We start from the raw sequence: 26,047 nt of genomic DNA, 5'->3' as shown, positions 1-26,047 counted from the left end.
AGAGGGGACCAGCACTTGAACCCAACATCACAGATACAACCTGGCACCTGTATCAACACATTAATCACCACTCAACTTTGATACACATAGACAAGTGTACCCATATATATATACACACACATGTATATAAAACTATATCTAAAACTAAGTTTGAAATCATTATTTTACATATAGTTACTTTTAACAAACTTTTTTTAGGACACTGAACTGTGTATATGACTATATATACATACAAATGGATGTAAACAAACATATATAACTAATATTAAGAGATATGCATATATTTTTATATATATCTAGAAAGTCTCCAAGAATTCTGTTCAACCACTGCCTATAACACTATTATCTCTAGTCTTACCACAAATTGTGTTGTAAATGCTTAATTTCAGCTGCAATAATCCACATTTTCTCTCTGAGTATTCTGTGATGAGTAGCTGCTTTTTACTTTGCACAGTGAATTTAATGAAAAAGGTATATGTATAACATGCTCAGATCAAAACAGAATAATTACCTCTATTCATTCTAATGAAAACTTTTATCACTACAGCATAAAGTGAATTACCTACTCATGTGCCTAGTTCACATTAATTTTTGTTTCATGGAATGCATTTTATTCACTTGGTAGAAATAAATATTAATGTTATGCCCCTAATTTATTTGAAACAAATGAACTGGAGTTACCTTGGGCCAGCATATATATTTTTAGGGTGTTTCACTTTGGGTAAACATTCACTCAGGTTATTTTAGCACATTCATCTTTCTATTTTCTGGTGCTGACTTAAGACAGGATGTTATGAAGATATTCCCTATTCAGAGAACTGAGATACACATTTGCCCACCAATTATTTAAGTGTGTTTTAGGCCCCAGAAACGTGAATGGGATTTATGTGGGTTATTGCTTTTCTGACTCTATATAGACAAGATAAGACCTTGAAGTAAAAATGTTTCTGTAGATTTTAGGTATTTTATCAAAAAGAGACACACACTGTGTTCCAAATACCAGCAGAAATCATACAGAGAGAGAGCATCCTCAGCCTTGAGAAGAAAAGTCGCTATTTTCTGCTACAGGAAATTTTAGAGATTTAGATTAGACCTCAAAAACAAACAGAGTAAATAAAGCAGTAACACAGAGGGAAACAGATTTGTTTAGGAGCTTGTTTTCAATTTGTTTCTGTTTCTGCACACAACTTCCATGAATTTTACCTTCAAATTAAAATATTTGAAAATTATTACAAATTAATAGCGCCTTATCATCATTATTCTTGTTATAAAGGCACTTGGGGAGTCTGTTCAAAATAACGTTTAAACAAGTATATTGTTATTGAACTAATTAATCAGCAAAAGTTGTAATGGTTATCTGAGTAAGCCTGAACTTTTGCATGTTTTCTTAAGACAGTTCTAAGATTAGGTCTTCTAAATCTGTCAAAATCAATAAAAAAAAAAAGAGAGCCAGAGTTTTAAAAAACAAAAAGTCGAACAAAATAAATGGGGCCTATTTTTGGCACACAGAAGGGCAAGGGATGTTTTTCCTTAAAAAAATAACCCCTAACAAGGCAATGTGCTGCAACAAATCCTTAATAACTACCTCAAAAGCATTCACCAGAACAACCGAGATGGCATGGAGGGAACAGGCTGAAAAAGGTGACACAGAAGGAGCCAGAGGAAAACCATCAGAGGCATTTCAACAGCACAGTCACCTCATGAAACCTCAATGTCACTGACAGAGTATTTCAACTGAAGAGCTGCAACCGGCCAATGCTGCCAGAGAAAATCCACTAGGGAGTCACTAACAAGAGCCAAGATAAAGCAAATCCCAACCCTTGCACAGCATGCAGTCCAAGAGGCACAGAGCTCAGCAAGGCTGGTTTTGTGAATCGAGCTGTACATGCGTATCCCTGCTGGAGGCAGCACAAGAGGCTCAGCATTCCTGGAGCCATGGCCGTGGTCACCATCCCCTCACACTGAGCCGTACTTCAGCTGGCACAAGGGAATTCTGCCACTGGTGCGTCTCCAAGTCGGCACCAATCGTTTAAGGGCTGGAGTCACTGTGAGCATCCATTCCAGGGAACTCAACTAAGAGCTATCCCATCTTACCATATTGATGTGCCACTATAGCCTGACCACGTTAGTACCACCAATGTTTATTTTGGCTTACCCCAAAACAGGACTGGCCACTCCTCTTGTGGGCAACACCGACCCATCTCACAAGTCCTACAGAGCGTAGTATGATCCACTGAAAAATGTCTAAAAAGCTTGCTGTTAAGATTGACAAAACATCCTTGATGTCAGACAGACGTTTCAGGTGCTAACTTAGAAATACTGGAACTGTTAGCCTGCCAGGAGTGGAATATATAATAGGAATCATGTTCTTATGATGTACTCCATGTATTTGAAGCTACAACTCAAAAGCAGCTTAGAGAAAAGGAAGGTAGTATCACATTCATTTAATTCAGAGATAATATTATGAAAAGAGAGGTTTGCATGACAGCATTCACTATCTAGTGTTTTCCTCTAACTTTTCAGTGTTAAATGTGATTCTTTAGGGTCTTAAAAATCTTAACGTTAAAGAAAAAGCATATAATTTAGAAGGAAAAAAACAGACCAACTTAAGTGTTTTTAGAAGTTAATTTGATTTTACTCAGTGACTTTCAAGTGTGCAAGGAACCACTTACTGAGAAGTGCTGAACACTCAACTTGAAATAAAAACAAGGAAAGCAGAGAGCAGTCACGCATGGTGACTGCCTTGTAGCCAGCAAGGCATCTTCACAACCTGTTAACATCTACATAGTTTTCCTCTTATTGCAACTAAAAAGATAAATTTCCCTTTTCCAGAGTTTGAAGCCATTAACATCTGTTGACAGCTATAAATGAAAATAAAGACAAGGTAATATGCAGATGGCAAGAAGAGTTTTCTTTCTTTTCAAATAGATCTAAACCAACACTGAAAACATGACAGCATCCATACTCAAATTCCAGGCAGCATGAGTTAAATCCACAGAAAATCTGTGTTGATGACATCTAGGTATTTTTCTGGATATGCATTATCCCTTCACTACGCTATAAATACATAGGAGCTTCCTGCCTCCCAAAATGCAAATATATACATATATACTCTATTTATGAAACATAAAAATCATCAGGTTGCACAGTACCATTTCAGCCTTGCTTAAAACCCTCTTTGTTAATTAAAGAGTTGAAGTTTTTCCTTCTTGAAATCTCCTCCACCAAGGCGAGAAGCAGAGGGAATTAATTCTCCCGACTTCCTACTCTTTCTTTCTGCCTACACCTGAGTACATTGGTGACTCTTCCTAAGGACTCTGGAACATCCGTGTTCCAGATGAAAAAATTGCATTCTCAGATAAACCAGGATGATGCTTTTTTACTACCCTAAAGACTGAAGCTTGTTCTAAGTCAAATGGCAAATTGCCTCAAAGGCAATTCCTGATCATCATTATCGTTTGGTTTGGGGAGAAGGGGGAATTTAAAAAAAAAAAAAAGTAAAGCCTGAAATACCATGGATTTGATAAGAATAGTCTCATCAAATGTCTGATGGCAAGTGTCTTGTTGACTAACAAGCAGTAGCAACTTTAATTTGCATTGTACTACAGACCAAAAAGGTATCTGACATATATATATATATGTATGTATGTGTAAATATGTATATATGTATGTATATATGAAAGTACCACTATTATTACTGTAACTCCTTTGGACAGAAGATAATTCCTCCACAACAAACAATTTAACCACATTTCAAAATTAATTTCAGTTAACTGTACATGTAACTTACTCATTTTGATTTTCATTTTGATTTTCATGTCTGCCTTAACTATCATAATATATATAGCTTCATATCAAGACATCCCGGTTTTTTATGTGACATTGAAACCTACAATCAACTACAGCAAAAACCTACTTCAGATGATTTTCAATCTGTAGCAACACTAAGTCAAAAAAGAAATGACCATGGAAGAAACAGAACTGTGAAGTACACACTACACTCCAGCGTCTTTAAAAGTGCATGGAATGAACAAATCTACATTGCAAATTTGACTGCACAAGAAGAAAAGAAGTGGCTACTTAATAAAAAAAAATCATTTGCCTACAGAACTCATTGCTGTCCAAAGTTCTAGTCAATCAATTCACATTAAACCAAGCACAGCACTCAGGTTTTCAATGTGCCCCTCAGGGTGGTGCCTCCAAGAGAGCTGCAGAGGAGCTTTTTATAAGGGTGTGTAGCAATAGGACAAGAGAGAATGGCTTTAAATTGACAGAGGGCAGGATTAGATCAGGTATTAGGAAGAAATTCTTCACTGTGAAGCACTGGAACAGGTTGTCCAGAGAATTTCTGGATGCCCTGTCCCTCAAAATTGTTCAAGGACAGATTGGATAGGGCTTTGAGCAATCTTGTCTAGTGGAAGGTCCCTTTCCATGGCAGGGGTGTTGGAACAAGCTGTTTCTTCATCTCTCTTCCAACTGACATCATTCTGTGATGACAGAGCAGCAGAGGGAGGATGCGCCTGGAAGTGGGACCCTCTCCTGAGTCACTGCCTGGGTGGAAGGCAGATCCCAGGGCACAGTTCAAGTGCTGAACAGCACTGGGGCTGGGGAACAGCTCACAGCTGATCCCACCTTAGCCAGGCAAGATAGGATGCGGACACAGCAAGTATGAAGTGACTGACTGCACCAGCAGAAACACCTGTGCTGTGAAGGGCTCCGAGAAGGGGAGCCCTTTGTTTTCTCTAAAGCACACCATGATATACCTGTGTAGAACACACTTGCTGTAACCAAATACCAAAATGCAAAGACAACTTTCCAACCTTCCTCAGTACATTGAATTTATGTGGCTAGAATTTCATTCCAAGGCTTGCAGATTTTAAATCATTACAGCATTTAAGAAAACCGTACTGCCAAATCAAGTATATAAAATCTAAACTAAACACTCTACAGGTAAGTGCTAACTGGCCATTTTACAAGTGTATATTCTCTGAAATTCAGAATGTCATTTAGCCAAATACACACACATACACCTATATAAAGACACTATTACACACACTTGCAGCAGCATTAGAAGTTTTGACACAGTCTCTCAGAAAGAGAAACATCAGAGAAGAGTTCTAACTTCATTTTCACTAGAGGAGAAAGCTCAACATATATAGTTGCATGGACCACTGTAAACAGCCTTCACACAACTCCTCTCCAACTAGCAAGACTGCACACAGTTGTTATTTTTCACATATTAATTTTCCAACTCATCTTCTTTTTCGTCCATGCTAAAATTAAAAAGATGCATGAATACTTCATGTTCCAACAAAGCTTCTTTGTGAAAGTCTACACAAACCACCCCACTTCTATCAGTATCATAGGAACTATTCTTGAGAAACCAGACAGAAAGTTCATCCTTTTTTAGAGATGCCCAGAATAGCCCAGTAATAACCTAATTCCCTACTGACACAAAAGTGACAGATTTAACCCCCTAATCCAAAATCAGGTAAACTGGAAACCCCTAGGCAGGGTCCTAATGAGAGAGTTGGTTTCTGGACAGACTGTCCCTTAATGTAAACAGCACATCCTCAAGGCAACAGAACAAGCAGTTTAAACCCAGGTGACTTTCACAAAAGCTCCTATAGATCCAAGTTGCTAAAATGCCAGTGCTTTGGAAGTGGGGAAAAAATTAATTTGTTTTAATATATGAATTATACTCCAGCAAAACACTCCCCGAGTTTAAAGCTCCCAAAGAGAAGTGCCCAAGCACAGCTGCACCCAGGGATGAAGCTGCAGGGAGCTGTGCAGCAACGGTGACACCTCGTGGTTCCAAACCACAGAAACACAGACCTCTCTCTTCACAAACACAACCCACCTTATACCCACCTGTGGGGTTCTTCTGCAGAGATAGGAGGTACAAACCAAATCTCTGCCTGTTTTCACACCCTCTGTATCTCACTGACCTGTCTTAAGAGGTGCCTTCCTAATCCCTGTGTCACGGTTTTGACAAGAATACATGGAAAACAGCAGAAGTACATGCAATGCTTAATGCACAACTGCTAAATGAACAGATGAAGAAAGCCAGCCCAGGCTTAACATCTTTTGGTTAAAATGACTACAGAGAATTACTGTAAACAAAAGTTTCAGAGAAGCAAGTCAACAGGGCCAGTTACATAAAAAATAACATTGTCATTAATAATTTTAATTCAGCTACATAAAAGATTCCTTCATTCTGGTATCTCCCATCCCCAACAGACTAAAAGTAATGCTCAAATGCATTACTTTCTGCAGCTTCACAAGCAGAAATTTCAGATTCTACAGATCATCAAATACATGCATTTGAGAAGTCAGTTTGCCTCCCCACTGCAGAAGTTAGTGCTAAATCTTTCCCAAAGACAGAAATTTTAAAAGGCAGGGTGTCTCTTTCAGTAAGAGCTCAATAACAAAAAAAGAAAGAAAAAAAACAGCTTTAAATGCTGTTATAAAACCAAAGTCAGAAGGCAAGAAATTAAAATCACTTTTTATTGCTCTGCTTGGGCTTCAGGAGGGTTACAGAAGTGAATTTAGAAGTGACTCAGGTATGTGACAAAACAAAAATAATTTCATGCAGTAGAGCAGCTAACAGTTCAAATTGTTTTGAGGAAAGAGTTATTTTCTAACGGAAATCTCCCTCCAGTTTCCCACCTGTATTTCTTTCTCATATTCATACATGCACTAAGTAACTAAGTTTTTCAAGTGACACCTGAAACCAATTATTTCACACAGCTAAAACGTCACTTATGTAGCATCTAAAGGATGACAGACCAATATCATCCCAAGACATTTAGTTTTTCAAAATATCCATGAAAATTTTATTAGTTACACAGATCAACAGTAAGGAACCACTATAAAAAAGGTGGAATTTCTGTAGGTAAATCGCAACAATTACCCTCTTTCAGAAACCGCATGCCTTGCCTGTGATGTGAAAACACATTAGAAATTACTGAAATGGTTACCATAATATCCATACCGTGACCACTCTATGGCCCCACGGGCTTACCCAGGAATATTTTTTATTGAGTTTATTCTACATTCAGGGTTATTTTCACATCCCTGCTAGAGCAGAAACCTCAGTTACAGAGTACAGGGCATGGATATGCTTCATTTGCTGAAAAAGCGAACAGAAGAGGCCAAAGAAAACATGGGGGTCCTTGTGCACTAACTGGAGGGTGCAAAGAAACCGGAATGCGCAGGACTGTGGAGTTTTAAGAGTCACAGGAGAACTGGTTTTACATAAAGTGAAATAGTAAGGGATTTGAAGCAGGACTGCAGAATCCAAGGGCAGGATCCCTTGGAAGAGAAATGGCTCTGCAAGATGCAGTTATTAGAGCTTTGAGGAAAGAGATATGAGAGTGTTCTAAAGCAGGAAGACTAAAGGGGAAAATCTCAAATTAGTAGGGGTGAAATCAACTCCAGCCCTTCTGTAGAAGTAAGGAACACATGTGTAACCACTGTTCCTCTTCTCTTTTACGCTCTTCCTCTTTGCACTCAAGAGCTATAAGTCTGTTTTGTGACCATGAGAGCCCCTGGTTTTTGGAAGAGCCACTGGTAGCAAAATCTCTCAGCAACATTCCACTCCTGTGAAATTGCACATGAGTACAATTAACTCTGTGTTTAACAGCAGATATTTTTGGCCCTACCACTTACTTCTTGGCAGCACAGTTTAAGCACTGATGATCTTGTAACATGATGACTCAAATATATCCAGAAAGCAGGCAACATTTTCAAATTGCTGTTGGCTAAGGTCATGTTTTGCAAACTTCTAAATGATATGAAGTGAAGCTTACCTATTTTTTTTGGAATTTTCATCTTTCCCTCTTTTAACTCCAAAAATTCTTGTTATCAGAGCACTAAAAAGAAGCGTAGATGAATTTCGTACCTAAAGGAAAAAATAAGAACTACACTTTAAAAATCTCTTTGAAATGTACGATTTTTAAAAAAAATACAGCCATTAATGTACAGTCGAAAGAACAACAGCTCAGTGAAAAGCATGCTACAGGTCAGTACATGGAAACTATTAATTCAGAACATCTTTCCAATGAAGAAAGTACTACTGGAAAGTGCAGGTTCTTTGGAGATGTCTATTTTAAGGAATGCATACAGATTTTCAGTGGTTCAAAGGATTCACCCTTATGCACAGCAGATCATGAAGTGTTCTACCTGAATATGCCATATGGGAATCTTAAATTCAAGAGCAAAGTAACAGTCAGAATGAATGCAAATACCTTTCTTACTAGCTAACTGCACTGACTCAAAATTTAACAGCCAGAGAGACTTTAACCTATAATGTAACCTTTGTCCCTACTTTTTGTGGGTATCAGCACTTCACATTAAGAAAAACTAAACAAAAAAAAGTATGATCAAAATTATGACTTTTTTGCAGGTCTACATTATTTTTTACTGTAGCTTAAAATATCATATTCCAGCAATTGTAGTACTGCCATTTATAAACATGACCAAAGCTTCACTGAACAGGACCACTCTATATCCTGTTAAACTAGAGAAGCAAAATTATTAACTTACTGCCCAGACAGGTGATGTAAACCCTAGAATTGATGCTTTTATTCCATCTGCAACATAAGGCATGATGTTTTCACCTAAACGTGTATCCCTATACAGTGCCCGGAGGATATTTAAAGCATGAACCTGTGGTGGGAGAAGAAATATATGAAAAAACCAAATTCATTAGTAAGTATCTTAAATTTAGTTCATGTAATTACAACAGTGAACATGTAAAGCAAAACCAATCTATATACACATTTACAGCACTTTATTTCCATATTAAATACAGGAAATACTGCTGCTTAAGAATGCATTAAAATAGTGCTGCAGTAAACACTGTTAAAAAGTTACAGTTTAAAAATATAATCCTCTAACAACTATAGTCCAGGCATTGCAAGTGAAGGCCAACATTCTTTTATTCTTAGCTTATCATAGCTGTAAAAATAACTTTTGAAGTTCAGAATCATTTTTTTCAACATTCTTGACATGCTGTAGATACTGTGAGAAAAAATAAACTACAACTCACAGGAGGGCAATATTAAGCTAAAACTGACAGCCAAGCTTTTTAAGGCAAGCTTTACCATGTGGAGCATTTTGTGATATTTCTCTACCCTCTGTAAGGGAAGGTGGTAATACACATGGCTTCATAGACATTGGCAAAGCTACATAAATTCATACCAACAGAAAATCTGGCAGAGTCATTTGGACATCCTCCTGTGTATTGTGAACAAATTATGGCTTGCACTTACAAAGAGAATGTAAATGATAACGTTTTGAAGATAAAGGTCTTGCCTTTAAAATAAGTTTTTTTAGTATTCCAAATGTACTTCAGTTTTAGAAGTATGTATGTACTTCAGTTTTAGAAGTAACTAAGTATGACTAAAATCAGTTTTCATGTAGTGTTTTACTATGATTCATGCATAAATAACTCATTTATTTACTTGAAATGTAAGCAAAGCTTGCTTCTTCATTTACAAACTTGTAAAAAGGAAGTTGCTTATCTGTCTGTTTAGAAATATACTTTAGGCAGTAATTTGCTCACATATGACTTCATTTACTGTACTAGAAAAAAACCTATGAAATTATGCCCAATCCATTTTTCAGTATGTTTTACAGTAACTTCATAACCTCTGCACATGCAAATACATTTTAAAATCTAGATATAGATAACAAGAACAGAATATCCTCAATAAAAACACATGCCTTCCTTAACTGTTTGAAATAGTGTAAACACACTTTTGGCATATGCCTTCAAATGAGAGGCTGAATTTTACCTGTGGAATTACACTTAAAGATTCACCCAAAGGTGCAGCCAGAGATATCAGTTCTTTCATTGTCATTTTCAGCAAATCTGTTCTGTTCTTTGGTTCTGATGCCAACAAAGCCTACAGAAATAAGGGGAAAAAAATAAAAATCCGATGTTTCTAGCCATTTTACTGTCCTGCTAGTTCTGCTCCCATTCCTGTATTTACCATACCACAGCCTAGCTTCTGACCATACAGAATGACTAAGAAAAATTTGCAAATGATTAAGTTTCAGTTCCAACTCAGCTTTGTTCAAAGCTTCTCAGAATAAAAACCATAGCATTTTGGAGAGCAAAAGTATCTGCTGTACTATACATACTTACATTTTCTAGTACGGATTTATTTTTTTTTTTAGGTTAATAATATCTATTGGAGATGACAAGGGCCAGCCAAATAATAAATTCTGGTTTTCAACACAGGATGAAACAAGCAGAGCATTTCTGGAAAAAGAGAAGTGATGCATCCATCTCCAAATAGTATTTCAGTGCATAGGGATATCCAACTGAGATGAAAATATGCTAAACTAGTCTTCTAAAATTCAGGACTGAATTTAGACTAGTCTCTCTTTCTCTAGTAGCTCTTGTTGAATTTTTCCAAGTTAGTACAAATGGATAATCATAAATCATTTATTACCAATAAAAGATTATTATCCATTTGTGCTTTGGGGCCTAGAGTCTATTCAGCATCAGTAAGAACCAAGTGAATTACAGAGTTTAGGCAGAAACGGAGTAGTAGTTTGTCAGCTTATCAGTATATTTAATGATAGGAGAAGCAGAGAGGGCAGGTGGGAAAAAAAAAGGTGTTTGTTAAGTATAAAAGAGAGGCAAACGACCTGAAGACTGAAATTTCACAATGCTAAAGCTGAAAATAGTATTTTCCCACCCACTAACTGGAGCTGCACCTTTGTGCTATTCAGTAATAACATTCCTATTTTAAAGAGGTCATGGAAGGGTTACAACATTAAAAATTACATATTCTTATTAAAATAGGTGTATTTTAGGTTAACAAGAACACATCACAGGATGTAACTAGCAAAGAGATCACACTGCATTAATAAAATAACCTTCTTTTACTACTGTTAGGATACACATTACAACTTGGATTTTTATTATCTAAATGCCACATGACATTGAAGGTTCAATCCATTGTACTGAGTCTACAGGGCTATTCAAAAGTACTGCCAAAGAACAATATCACCTCTCTTTACTATAACATTATATCTGAAAATAGTTTATTTCAGACTAATCCCAATGTTAATTTCAAACTTTCCTGTTAATTGCCTAGACTTAGTACTCTTCCAGAAGTGTCAAAATAGAAGCCTCTGACCTGTTTATCCATAGAGCTGTGGCACAGTGCAAATTTTGTCCTAAGGAGTCAGTAGGCCAACTGAAGACTACACAGGTTTTCTGCAGTGGGATATCATTGGGTTCATCAAGTCCTTGCAGTAACCTAACTTTTCACATAAAAAACTGATTCAAACATGCTTTTTTCCCCCCCACATTGTCAAGACTAAAACTAGATAATGTCCACCAGATTCAAACTGTGTAGTGTGAATGGGGAAACTAGAAAACATGAAATTGCCAAATTCCATCTGCAGACAAATTACTCTCAGAAGTCACAAAAATATTTAACTGCTGAAATTGAACAGGAAAAGTGTTTCTAAAACCTACTAGGGCACTAGTAGTTCCCTGCTTCTGATCTCTGCTGCGTTGCACACACATCTAGCAAAGCCAGGAACAAGCTGTCACTCACATAAGAGGGTCAGACAGAAGCCGGCTGCCTCAACTTTCTCAGGGCAAACTCAGAGTAGAAAACAAGCAAGATTAATTATTCTGGCAGGGAGAGCTTGCTCCCAGCAGTCCTTCAGTTCCTTGGAACGTGCTTGAGATTGTACTTCACAGAGTGGAGTAAATTAAAAATCATATAGTTACTCTTGGACTCCTGTCTTAGACAACTGGTGGAAAATCAAGATCATAGAGGTTAATTTAGGGGAAAGCAAATATGGCTCCTTTAAGGAACAAAGGAATGAAAATAGGCGAAGTATAATATGCAAAACCAACTCTGCAGTGGCTGACCCCACAAGGATGTAGAAGAGCTGCTGCATACAAATGTGGGGCACTCGGTGAGAGGTGACACATCAAGCAGGGACAAAACACTGCCATCCCACCATCAGTTCTGAACTTGGCAGAAGTCAAAGAGGCTGGGATTAATGGAGCTGAAGGTAGCACAGGGAGTGGGAAGAATGTGGGAGCATGGCCCCACATTCACAGATAAAAGTCTTCAGTAATCTACTCCTTCATTGCACTTGAGACTGTCAGTCAACACCAGTTAGTGTGACACTATTAACTTGTGCTTTATTGCTGTTGAGTGGCCTTCCCAAATTCTTTGCAGTATTTAATAGGCTACTATTTTACAATTCTGTGAAGCTCTGTTCATATTTAACCCCTCCTGCTTCATACTGAAGCAGCCCATAGTTACATGGTTAACAGAGCCTTACTTAATCTGTGAATTAATCTATGAATTTGCCAAAATTATTACAGTCATAATAATGTAAAGTTGTAACATAAAGCCTAAACACAGTCTTTAGAAATGCCATTGAAATCCACCACAAACCAAAAATCTCAAGAGCCAACAGAACTGTGGTGTCAAACATGGTTTAACTACAAATGATTTCTTGGTTGCATAACAGCAATCAAAGTCTGTATAAAAAAAAAAAAAAAAAAAAAAAAAAGGAAAAAAACAACTGTTTGATCAAAAGGAGATGGAGTGAGGAAAATAAATACATAATTTCCTTTTTTTAAATGTCCTTTGTGAAGAATACATTTAAATCAGAAGCAGTGACATTAGTTGGTACCTGTATGTAGAATGGAATTCCTGCACTCCGTCTGGTTGCACACAGTGTGGAAGAATGATCACACGATTTGATTTCTTCTAACACACAGTTTAGCCAGTGCTCTGGCATCTTGTGCAGACTCTCATTGTTACATCTACATCAAACAGATACAAAAGAAACATGAAACAAAGGAATAAAACAAGAACAAAGTCAAATAAAGCATTTAGTGACCTTAAGTATTTCTTGCTGTATGTTAACATCTCCAAGCATATACACTGATTTTTATTATGAAATAAAAGGAATTTAAAAAAAGATTACATTTTTCCAGTGTTGGTACAAATTATATTAACCCTTCTTATTAGAGCCACTAGCAAAATATATTTAACTGAACAGAAAATAAGGTTCTCTGCTTCCATGCTGCAACAATTCTCTTCTGCCAAAAATTATTACCATCTTCTCGAGGTAAAAAAAAGACTTACGCACATCAGCCACTGTGTAGGAAGTGACACTTCACAAATTGTATCAGTACACAGTAGCTGATGTGAGACCCTGACACTAATAATCACATTCATAACCATACAAACTGAAACCGAAGCCCCTCAAAGTAAGTACACATAATGTAAATAACCTCGCAAACCTCAGAGCAATGGAAGGAATCAAAAACAAGACCTATAGTGCTCTTTTCATCACTAAGTCAGTTAAACTTCTCATAAAGTACCTAAATTGCTCTCCTATCATCAAATACTCCCCCTTTGCAGTTATAAAACTCAGCATTGCCTGAAAGCAAAGGACTTCCAAGGACAAGGAAAAGCTCAAGTCTGCTTCAATTACTGGTGCTGTTCAGTTCAATGAAATGCACCACATTCTGTGTGCAACACCAGCCCATTAATCTTATGTCAATGTTCCAAAAGGATCATTCATTGTTACAAAAAGTTCTATTAACAGGACACTGTTATTAAATCCTGTCACACTGGTTTGACAAGTGATTCAGCGCAGAAGAAATAATTCATCACTGTGGGCAATACAACTGTAATTATCAAACCATGCAGGACTTGCCTTACCTAAAAATATAAACTATAATTAAATTCATTACTAAATAGTGAGACCTTACAATCAAGTTTTCTACCTGGGTGACTGAAATAAATAATTTAAAAGAAAAGGTAAAAGGCAACAGGTACTGATGTGAAAACCAAAATCTAATGGAAGGTCTGCATATATTCCCTTCTTCCTCCTCCTCTTATTAAAGCAAGAATTTACATTGGCTAAAAACCTGATCATGAACAATAAATGAGGCTTTAATCTGCAGTGAAACACTCCTTTCCTTCTTTCACAAAAAACCCAGAAAACTAGTAATGCAGAGAACTGAGGTCACAGGAAGTGCCAGACAGGTCAGCAGAAGACACAGAACACTCCTTATTCTTCAGTAATTCCTGCAGGATTTTCACCATATTTTCTACACTGCTGCCAGGTATTCTCCCCATTTTTTAAGGGCAGCACCTCTTCAAAAGGGCAGTCAGAATGCAAACCACCAGTCCAGAGCTCAAGAGGAACTAAATTTCACAAGCGATACATCACCTCATACCACAGCAAAAAAGTAAGGCACTTTCTGCCCCAAGCCTATGACAGAGGCAATCAGATCAAGCTGGAAACTCACAGTGAGCTCTCTTTTCTTTAACTACTCTTCTTCTTTTGCTGGTAAGTGCCTTGCCCTTGCTTACTTTCAGGATGCGTTCCTAAGCTCACTTTTGGGTACACAACAAGGATACAACTCTAGAATTGAGACCACACAAAACTTCTCACGGATCTCCTCCACGAGCCTCAGCAGTTAAAACACTACTTTGCAGTTCTCTTCATCCACATCAAAATCCACATTCTGCAAAATCTCCTCATTCTGATCATTGAGGCACCTACTCCTACCTCCCTAGCTAAGCAGAATTTAAATGTCTCCATTCAATCATGCAAAGAACAGTGCTCATCTCTCTTCACTATGTTATCTTAACACAAACACCTCATGAGAAACACCTACATCTGCTGGGGCGCAGAGAAGTAGAAAGTAAAGCATTAGAGAAATATTTAGAAGTTGCTATGTAGCACACTGAATATTTTATTCTTAAGTAAACTGAGGGATTTTTCTTCTCTCAGGATTAGTAGAAAGATAAGTATACTGAAGTCAAATAGACTTCAGACTCTCTTAAAGCCATATTGCTTCAATCTTGCCACAAGTAATACTACCTTGTTAAGTCACCTACCAATGCACTTTTATTTATTAGAAGGTGAAAGAGTTACTGCTGTAGAGTTAGAAACATTAGAGACTATTGACTTTGCAATGGAGATGACTACTCCCTTCCATTTGGCAGCTCAGTCTGCTTGTGGTCTGGCAAAGAGAATATTGTCATAAGAAGGAGGTGGCCCTAAATTTTAAGAATAATGAAGCTTTACAATACAAAAATAAAGTCTCAAGATCAAATGTCATTCTCCAGAATGAAATAGTAATTATTTCTACCAGATCAAACAAATACTGTTGATAATGAAAATATAACACAGTAAGTTGATACACTAATTACTTAAGATGCAGTACATTAAGTGTAACCCACAATTTTCTGTCTGTTAAAACAATTTCATACATGCTCCAAACCATTTCTGTGGTCAGTATCAATGAGTACAAAAGCCTAGCAATCCTAAGTTAAAGCTAAACTCCTCTCCCTAAGTCATATAACTATATTTTCCCCTATGTGAAATAAATGGTGTGTTAACAATGGGTCAGTCTTGAATTCGGCCTTGCTGGATGCAATGCCTGGAGGCATAAACATCACATGACCAGAAGCATTTTTCTACATGTGTATATCCAGGATCCAGTGTTTCAAATCACTGTAAGCAGTTCCTATCTAGGGAAAAAGTGTTTTTCTTTCACTATTTTTTCTCTCTCAACAGGCCTATAGTATTATTCTTTTTCACCTAAGTAATATGACCACCATTTTTTTTATAGACACAATACTGCCCCTGGTACTTCACAGACCAGAATCTAACTTCAGAAACACATTACTATTCAAGGTATAAGAACAACTTTTAAGAACAACTCCTCTGAAACTACAAAGTCCTTCCACTTGCATCTTCCTTTCCATAGCATCTGCTCCACATGAAAAAAAAAAAAAAAATCCAGATTACGTAGGGGCATGCAGAAGGGCTTGAGGTTTCTCTGTCAGTAAAGCAGAGCAAGGAGAACCTTGGGTGGCTTAAAAAATTCAGAAATACACTATCATTACCCCATCTCTCTCTCACACCAAGCAGGAAAATAAATAGGAGTGAAAATACAAACAGTGTTAAAAATTAACACATCTTCAACCTGAGCAGTGTCTTAACATTGTATCTCATACCTCCTTATGTCATGTATTTCCTAATGCTACAAGCATCTCAATATATAAGAACAGTTTTTCTCCCCCACTTTCTTTGTCTCCCTTCAACACTCTTTCCTTTACATCTGTCATTACACTTTCGCTGAAAAAATATTTATGATTTTGGTAAGTTTCACTAGCAAGTCCATTAGTGATATTTCCATTTTACAAGTCTTCCTGGCAGATCATAGCAGGCTGGGAAAGCAAAGAGTTACAGTCACTTCAGAGCAACAAATTGAGACAGAAGCAGAGTTTACTGCAAAGATTAGCAGGGGTCTATTCCAGTTCCCCAAAAGAAATACTACAGAAGGTCAGACACTGACTAGGTACAGGTAAGTAATTTTCACTGATACTGACAGATCACACATTTTTAAAATAAAAGCGTGATTTTTATCTCTTTCTTTTATTAAGTTACAGTTTTCCAGTAAACAATTATGGACCTAACTTACCACATCCCCTAAAATAGGGGTAGATTTCCAGAAATCTACCTGGTCTCTCAGCAAAGATACCACTGAAAAAAGAAATGCAAAGCAGGAAAAACGTCACTTGGGACAGAGAAATTGCTTGACTAATAAGGATTACAGGAGATTCGAGTTTTCAAGTTTAAAACAGATTTCTGACTTTCCTGAACCACCATGTTATCAGACCAAATGAGCATTTTTAAATTTCTCCAGGCCTTTGACAGGAAATAGTCTTTTTAAAAAAACACATGGCTTATTTCATTAATATGAATGCTGCTTGTTATGTAACTGTATGGTTTTCTGAAGGTGCAGCTGCAGGCAACATTAAGCAGGCATGACAAAGGGAGCACTACACTCCCAGAAGGAGTATCAACAGGGAAACAGAAGAATGGTAACTTGCATATTAGAGCAGACTCAGCAATTTACATCCAAATTTCAGGACAGATCAATTTCATCAAGTTTGTAAGAACTCTCAGCAGAGGAAACATTTTTCTTTCACCACTAAGTCAAACAGGTCTGAATACCATCATTCTGTCTCAAAAAAGGTCCGCTCTTGGTTCTTATAAAGACTGGTGTTTAAGGGCTGTACAGCTAAAAGCAAGCTCAGATAAAAGACTGCAGCATAAAGTTTTAAAGAAGTGTTTGGCCGTAAGTAGTAAGTTCAACTGCAGTAATTCATAAATGCCTGGGAAGATTTTTCACTGTGTTTTACAGAAAGAACAAATTGAAGTGTCAGGGATGCTTCTGTACATCTTGAGTTCAATCCTGTTCAACAAGGTATCATGCTGAGCTGTACATTACTATAAGCTGCCTCGGACAAAAAATTTCTCCTCTGGAATTTGTGGACACAGCAGTAAATTAATACAGATTCCAACATATATGCTTTAAGACTGCCCATGAGCCACTCAGCTATGGAGAGAGGTAGGCTAGTTGTGATTTACTTGCAGAATGGAGCGCCCCCAGCTGCAGCAGGGACATGGAAAGACTCCATGACAATCAACAGACCTGCAAGGCAGCTGCATTCACCAAGACTTAATTCACCCCTTTTGGAGGAGAGTCTCAAAATACTCCTCATATCCCCAGAGCACCAAATCAAAGAGTCATTTCCTGCTCTGGTATCAGTCTCCTTTCTCCTTTGTTTTAAATACAAATGTAAGTGTTGAGACCTGTAGTTCCTGGAAAATATTGTCTTTCGTTGAAATGAATGCACATCCACAGAGCTGCTCTCCAGTTCTTATGAATCTTTCTTCCCAAAGGAACACTTGCTCTACTTGAAATACCTTAACTTTAAAAATGCTAGGCAGTATGGATAACCAAAAAATTGTAACTGACACCTGCTAATTCAGAAGAGGAAGCTTCTTTAATTTTGAAGGGCTTTTGTTTTGAATGATACATACATATCACTTAATGTTTGAAAAATTTTCAGGCAAGCAGAGTTCTCTCAGCTCTTAATTTTTCAACCTAAGGTTGCTGTTAAGTGGATTGTGCTCCATTAAATACAATGGCAGAAAGCAGGAGAGGCAACAAACACACCAGCAACTTTTCCAAAGTCTGGGTAGATTTGCTCTATTCTATTTGCCTCAGCTTTTAAAAGAAATTTAAAAACTGCAAATCAAAGAAAAACAGCAAGTCTGCTATAAACTGACTGCATGTTTTATATGTTTTCCATTATTTCCTGCTTTTTACTTTGCCTTTGCTACAAGACAGTCTTGCAGACTGACTGAGATCAGACCAGTGGGGCTGTACCTGTTTAGATTACTCCTTTCTCCTCTCAAATAGACTCGTGGTAGTAAGAGGTCTGCTTGTTGGTTGTTTTTCTTTTTTAACTGTATTACTCTAATGGCCAGACTCTCTTTTCATGTCGATGGGAGAAAACTTAACATCACCTTAGAACTTCCTGAAACAAGTTTTCATGGTATAGAAGAATATCCCAATATCTTAACAAGTAGATATAAAACATATGGACAGGCAAAAAAATAAGCCGTAATTTATTTTGTTTTTTCTTTTTGAGTAAACAACCAAGTGTTAAAGCAAGGTTGTGTGAACACTCAACAAACTCCTCAGGCCAATTTGAAAAGCCTTAGATTGCTATCACCTGAAAGAAAACAATATACCTTGGAGAGAAAGATCACCAAGAGAATCATGGCATGCGGTTTAACAGCCCACTGGCACACAGAATGAACACCACCATGTGTCAAATACCATTATTGTAGCAGTGCTGGTACATGGATGCAGCAGCCTCACCCATCATCCTGTAGCAGAGACCAAGCCTCAGTTCTGTTGAGAAAATTTTCTGAGGGGACACACAGTGAACATGATCAGCCAGCCAGTCTGTACTAAAAGCACCAAAACTGTTTCCAGTATGAAGTAAAGAAGAAACAGATCTGCACCTCAAACTGGCTGATGTGGGGCAAAAGGGGAACATTGGTTACTTGACCTGGCATTGGTATGAAAATGCAGGTACCTCAAATTGAAAATCTGACTGGTCTTTCATATTTAAAAAGAAAAACAACAGCAAAAAAAAAAAATCCCACCAAACTCTCCCGAGTCAGTAGAAATTTTAATTTGTCTTATTAAAACATGGATGGGATATAAACACTTCATACTGCTAAGAAACATAACCAGCACTTGAAATCAGTAACTAAGCACGTAATGGAAATTCCAATGATCCTGCCCAGACCTCAGGACAATTCTGTTAATTTAGCTCTTCTAAGAAACTAAAAAGTTACAAGGGGAAAGAAAAAAGCCAGAGTGCATATCACACCCTGTGATGCACTGTCAAGTAGTCTTCCAAATGTCACAATAACCAACTCAGTGACAGGTAATAGAAGCTTCCAAGAAAATGTCCTGGCTAAAGCAAAAAGTCTGGCATACATTTTCATAAAGGACCAGAAAAAGGGAGTGAGATGGAAGAATTCTACACTTCTACTTTTCCCAAGAGTTTTTAAGAGCTATTCAGGAAACTAACATGCCAGAAATGAAGAAAAATGCAGCGAGCATTATATGTCTGTATCATTTTTCAATGCCTAAGCACCATCTCTAACCATAAATATTGCAGTCCAAGTCAGTTACAGACATCATGTAACTGTCACAATCATGCCTACACCAAACTTAAATAAAATCCACATGAAAGCAAGGATCTGCTTGCACAGCCGGATTCAGGATCAATGCCAAAATTTGGTAAAACTTATATTAAAAACACAGTAAGTTGCCCATCTTCTACCTGGAAAGCATTTCTGTAAGTTGCACGAAGCCAGCATATGCCAATTCAAATGCACCCCTGTGCCTTGACTGCAGCAGATGATGTTTAAAGTAATCACCAATATTTTTAACCTAAAAAAAGAAAGAAAAAGTTACTAAGCCATTTAAAATTACATATACATAATTTATTTATATATGCAAAATATTTTCCAGTTCAAAGCAGCAATCCTCCCCTGGTTGGAAGGGTCACTGGTACAAGCAAAAAGCAACTAGAAGTCCTGTAATAAACAACCACTTACTTTAATGATAAAAAATATTAAACTCATGTTCTTAGGTTAAGCGAGTAGTTCTCTATTCTTTTTAAAAATCAAAAAATATAAAGGACATGAAATTGGTTATTTGTCCATGACGGACATACTCAGATTTAAGAGAAGAAAAAGACAAGTCTGATTTTCAGGGGAAACAAATGCAGAATCCTTCTTGTTTGCCTACACTCTTGCCTGAAACCCCAAAGAAAACCCCAACTAAAGCACAACAGCAGAAAAAAAATCTAAAAAATATTTAAGATAGGAAATTCAAACTCCAAAAGTTGCACTGAAGGGAAACAAATCTAAATTAGTTTAAGTAATACATAGATAAATACAGTTTTCTGATGTTCCAGAATTCTGCATAATTGCTGTTGATCATTAGAAACAATTTTAAAATGAAGATGATGCTGTAGTAACATGAGCTATTTTCAAAAGCATTGCAATTGTAAATGTGATAACTGAACTTTCACTTATAGTTATTTTCTAGAGCTCTATTACAATACAAAGCTTTTAAATCTGTTTGGAAGTTTACAGATCCACACAACCTCATTCCATGAAGCATAGGCTGTCTTGTTTGTTGGGTTTTTGTTTTAATTCTGATCAACTTTCAAGGTCTAAATCAAACTGCCCACTTATTTTGTTTAAAATGCATAGCAAATACTTAATGCCATTAGTCAAAATTTACTTCAGAGGTCCTTCCTATAAGTTCAGTTCTCCAATAAGTTTTTCCAAACCTTCTATATGAAAAATATGCCTAAAATCACAGCAAGATGCTTATAAAATTCTGTTTGTTCAGTTATTATACGATTGCTCTAATACTTTAATAATCTGACAAGTAATTAAGTTGTCAGGGAAGTAAATGTCGTATCTACCTTCATGGGTTTTCAACCTCCTGTTAAGTAATTTGTATCACCCAAACAATAATTTAAAAAAAAAAATAATCTGAGACAGTCTACATATTATTTCCTGCAGCTAAAACCCACCTTATGTTAAAGACACAATAACTGGAGATATTTGAGCTAAAACAGTTATTTCTGAGTGGATTTTAATGTAGCTTTTGTAGCCACAGGGTTTCATTTCAGCCTTCTAGTCCAAAAAGGAGGAGTAAGTACTCTTTGTTCACAAGGAACTGACCCACGGACAGGGCAATTCTCCAGGTGTGTAAACAAAACCAAATCAAAAAATCCATACACATACAGATCAATTTACCAGCCTGTAATAATAAGATATATTAAATAAGATAATTTAACCAATCCAGTACCACACTTATGCTTTTAGAATTCACATGAATTTATTTTTTCTTTGGTCACACAACTTGACTATTTATATTTCTGAGCTTCTTGCAACAGCCACACAGACTAGAAGCTTGCATCAAACTGAACTCACAGGCTAGAAGCAGCACCACCATAACTCAGTTCTTGGTCAGAAACTCAGAATACAACAGGTGAATCTTACTAACCCAAAGATCAACAACGAACAGGGCCACACTTGCTGCTGAGAGCAATTGTCTGGGTATTCAAGATAAAAATTCTCTCAAAGATGTTCCAAAAGATTAATACAGGCCATGGGACAACCAAGTCTTTACTTCTGCTGCCTGTTTCTTTTCACTTTGGCACAGAGCTCTGGCAAGCTTATCTCCCAAATTTGTCTTAAAACTTCCCAGGTGAGATAAACAGAAGTTTGAGGAAAAGCTAAATGTTCCTCCAGACTTGAAGCATTCACAATTTTCATGTCATATGACAAAAACAACACAGAATCTTCATTACATGTCCTTCCATTACCTGGCGGTTACATGATACTATTTATATTGATTTTCTTAATAGGCAGAGCTCTGAGCCTGCCATCTCTGGATTTTTAGGATCAGATGGAAAATGAAAAGTAGAATACGCACTTGAATAGAGAGATTGCTCCAGCTACACACTGCACTTCCTATGTTTTATTTCCAAAGGCAAGGCCACCATGTAAAATAGCTGATGTTTTGAAGACTGTCACATAAACCCAATCTCCTACTCAAAAAACAAGGAGAGTGCAAATCTGATGTCGTCCCAACTTCTCACAAACAGCAATAAAGTATCATGCAGGAGCTGCCTCCCTGCCAACCTCTTCCCCACAGGTACACAGCACAATAGGCAGCATTACTACTGCAAAGAGTAGCCCCCCAGCACCCCACTGCCTGCCAGGAAGCAGTTCTGTTGTGCCACTCCCTAATGTACACCAGCACTGTAAGACACTGTCTTTCCATCTGCATGCTCCATTAAAAAAGCAGGCACAATCAGTTAGAAGACTGTGAGCAAATTCAATGCTCATTATGATCTTTAGGGTAAGTTATGACAGCACTGATCCCCTAAGGCACAATTCAATACAGTTACTGGCCTAGATGTGGAGCAGGGTACAACAGGAGGAAGGTTTGCAACAGGATGACGCACACTGGCCAAGGGATGCTACCAGATTTTTTTCAACAATTACTTAGCCCTGGCTCAAGGCAAGTTGACCTAGGTTTCTCTCAAAGTTTTATTTTTCTGTATTCTTAAATCTCTTCCAATAGCTACAAAACAAAGAAAAAGAATGGGTAACTTGAAAGAGAAGTTCTACATGCATAAGATAACAAAATCCAATTTGCTTATTTGTCAACTGAAAAGTGTTTAATAAGTCTGAAGCCCCAGCAGTTATGGCATGGACATTTTTTACCACTTCTGATGAAACCTCTTCCTGTTTGTTTCTGTATAAAACAAGGTAATGACCTAAAGTTACAAAAAGTACAGAAAAGATGCCCACGTTTTTCTTTGTGTATTTCCTTGCAAGCCTGAGGAAGACCAGGATTTCAAACTGACTTCTCATCCATTAGCATTCTCCAAATGAGAATGCAGGCCTTTTGTTTTACAGGAAGACATCTGAAACATAAACAAGCTGAAGAAGCATCTATAGGAAAAGCAGGTATCTTTATAGAATCACAGAAAATCCTGAGCTGGAAGGGACCCACAAGGACCATGGAAATCCAGCTCCTTCCTTAATAATGTATTATTTCTGAAAGAGCACCTATCAACGTCTGCTTTTTCAGAAACAGATGCAACAGTTAGAACTGACTCATTCTAAAACACCAATTCCTCTTTGACTTGGTGCAGATTAAGGAACGTAATGGTGGAAATGCATATCTGTTCTCTCATCTGCCCTCCAGACCCCAGCAACAATACAAGAACAGCTGTTAACCAGATGAAAACATGAGGACTGGAGACAATGCAAACATAAAGACAGCAACACTATTTCCGTGACACCACAACATTAGATAAGAAATAAAATCTTGAGTACATATTGCTATTTCCTATTTTTAAATATAAAGTTCTAACACCTAAGGAAAAACTGAGTAAGTGTTTTCTGTTACAAAGAAAGAGGTTAAAAAGTAGTCGGTCTTTCATATTTCAGTCTTTCATGCAAACTGGTTTTGTTGAAAGATATGGAATTGAAAAGGTCATCAATTAAAACAGAAATTTAATAAACACAAAAAATTTCCCAAATAAATGCCTGTGGTAATCTAATTTCTTGCAAACACTGAACTCAACGTTCTGCAAGAGGCCCAGATAGCATATTAAGATTTCTGATTTCTCAGATCAAAGTATCACAGGAAAAAAATCCAGTCACATTTTATACAAATTATTCAAAACAATGGATAGGGGGGAGACAGGACTAAGACTAGTCAGCATGTTTGACTTTCAAAACGCTTGACTTTGAAGGCTAATTAAGGAAGAACGTTAAGCAGAATCTCAATATGCAGAGTTCAAAATTAAGCCAGTTTAGAAGGTTTTTTAGCAATTCTATTAGAGACTAATATAACCTGAGAGAGGGACAACAGGGAGGGTGTCAGGCAGGCATTGGTATCCCTAAACACAGCACACATCTCATAAATAACCCAATACAATTAGAATGAATGAGTTTGTTAGTTACGTGTAATAACTTCTTAACTTACCTGTTTCTATTGTAGTTATGCTTTCTGAATACCACTGGATCAAAACAGGACTGATAACCAAGTATAACAAAGAAAATCTTTAGCCCACGGCAATTAAAAGGAATTTAAAAGCTACAACTTTTCCCAAATCGAATACAAATTTAAGAAAAAAAATTTCTGAAAACTGCCTCACCACTACCCAAGAAGAAATTGCAGGTTTTATAATAAAAATTATTTCCCTACCTGTTCTACAGTAATCAACCCATCTGAAGGTTCAGATGTGGTCTGCGAAGGCAAAAGTTTACACAGTGTCCCTAAGAGCAGAGATACTTCCTTCATGCTTCTCCAGCAACATACAAGAACCATTTGAGCTGTGACGTCACACGCTTGCCTGTCTTTGCCTTAAAAACAAAAAAATAACAAATGCAATAGTGTAACTCAAGGTTCTCTGATGTAGGTGTGTAATTTAAACTTCATTTACCCTGCCTTACGAAACACAATTAACCGCGAGAAAACTTCTAAACTTGCCTGCCCAAAAGATAATTTAATCTTGTTGACCCTAATTACTTTCCCTGCTCAATAGTTGCTTTAGTTTCTTGGACTTGGAAAAGGCAGTGGTACAAACATTTTACCGGGGAAGTTCTGTTCTAAAGAGTAGTCTTTCGGTCACAATTACTATTGTACACTGAGCTACAGAAACAAGTACAACTTAGTAGGCAGGCATTCCCCCATCCATCGCTCCCTGCCGGTTCTCTAGGCGCGTCCCAGAAGGAAGAAGCGTTTGTGACGCGCCGCCGCCACCTGGTGGCCACTGCGGCTCTTGCACGTGTTTACTCACCTTTCTCATGAAAGGAAACACACGGCCCCACCAAAACATTTCAAAGACGGGAAAAAGCAACCGGGGAAACGAAGTTCAAAAGCTTGCATAAACTATTAAATTTTAAAATTTACGAATATTCTATAAATTTATTCTGGTCTAAACTAAAGATGCCGAATTCTTAGAAATTTACAATTTCTTGATTGTTGTAAGGTTCAGTTTCATAGCTGCTATTCATCAAAACAGACAAATACTACCTAATATTTCACCACGGCAATCTTTCAAACTCAAGTTGCTACTTACGTAATTTCGTGCAACAAGCTGCATTGCATGAACATAGTCTCCACTAGCCTTGTGTACACTGGAGAGCAAAAATCACAGTAACACTTCTCAACAAGAAATACATTAGAAGCACTGCTTGACAGAAAAGGTCTTCAAGATTACCTGGCCAGTGCAGCAGCTAAGGCAACAGAGTCTAAGCCAGTATCAAAGTAACTAATTTTCATTTGTTTCTTATGAGAGATTAATCACAATCTTCCAGAAGCACAGTGAATTTGTCTTTAAAACCATGTCCATGGATAACTAGCTTCTGACAGGTAAAAAATGAAACATTACACAAGCAAGCAATTGCCAACTGATCATCCACATAAAAGGCTTCCTCTATAAAAAACACCTTGATTTAATTACTAATAATGCCTTGGATTTACCTCTCATTTCCATGCAAATATTTTTCATTGGCCTCTGATCAGCTAGCTCTCCAGATTCTTCTTTGCAGTGTTCTTTCAGAATTTGTGCTTGCATAAAATAATCATTTGTGTCCTGTGGTTGTATCTCATGCAGAATCATCTGCAGGCGACCTGCACTTTCTGCACATTAAACAAGAGGGATATTTGAGATAGTTTTTTCTTCTAGTTCCAGTTCTTTATACTGATGCAATTCATTTTGGGTGTATAAGTACAAAAAAGAGCTATAAGCATTAAAAAAAAGCAACTCACAAATTTCTATGGTGATTAGAACAATCAAGGAAAAAAAAAAACAAATTTACAGTCTCCAGTTTTGAAAGAGATGCAACAGCACAGTCTGCAAATGTTTGTGGATTTTTAGTGAAGAAGTCAAGAAAACTTCATCAGAAATTAGAAGTGACCTAAAATTATGACATAAAATGAGAAGCTGAAAGGGAGGGGTGCTCTGTCTAGTTCTGAATGACTGCAAAACAAAGAGACCTTCAGGAGCACCAGATTTGGAAAGAATTCTTTTGGGATCCT

The 26,047-nt window shown here is 37.2% G+C and overlaps 1 protein-coding gene across 1 annotated transcript in view; it reads right to left on the bottom strand.

Moving 5' to 3' along the window:
• The window catches only part of THADA (THADA armadillo repeat containing), a 153,155-nt gene that overhangs the window by 110,156 nt on the left and 16,952 nt on the right, over positions 1 to 26,047 (bottom strand). The window contains exons 21-27 of the mRNA XM_058836463.1: positions 25,490 to 25,648; positions 24,209 to 24,366; positions 19,740 to 19,849; positions 12,685 to 12,817; positions 9,801 to 9,911; positions 8,548 to 8,670; positions 7,812 to 7,903 (exon numbers count right to left, since the gene is read on the bottom strand). Coding sequence (XP_058692446.1) covers positions 7,812 to 7,903; positions 8,548 to 8,670; positions 9,801 to 9,911; positions 12,685 to 12,817; positions 19,740 to 19,849; positions 24,209 to 24,366; positions 25,490 to 25,648 — 886 coding nt within the window. The remainder of the gene's footprint in view (positions 1 to 7,811; positions 7,904 to 8,547; positions 8,671 to 9,800; positions 9,912 to 12,684; positions 12,818 to 19,739; positions 19,850 to 24,208; positions 24,367 to 25,489; positions 25,649 to 26,047) is intronic.

This window comes from Poecile atricapillus, chromosome 3 (assembly GCF_030490865.1).
Source record: "Poecile atricapillus isolate bPoeAtr1 chromosome 3, bPoeAtr1.hap1, whole genome shotgun sequence".
Classification (NCBI taxonomy): domain Eukaryota; kingdom Metazoa; phylum Chordata; class Aves; order Passeriformes; family Paridae; genus Poecile; species Poecile atricapillus.
The sequence above is the reverse complement of the archived record's forward strand: the minus strand, read 5'-3'. Positions and strand labels throughout refer to the sequence as shown.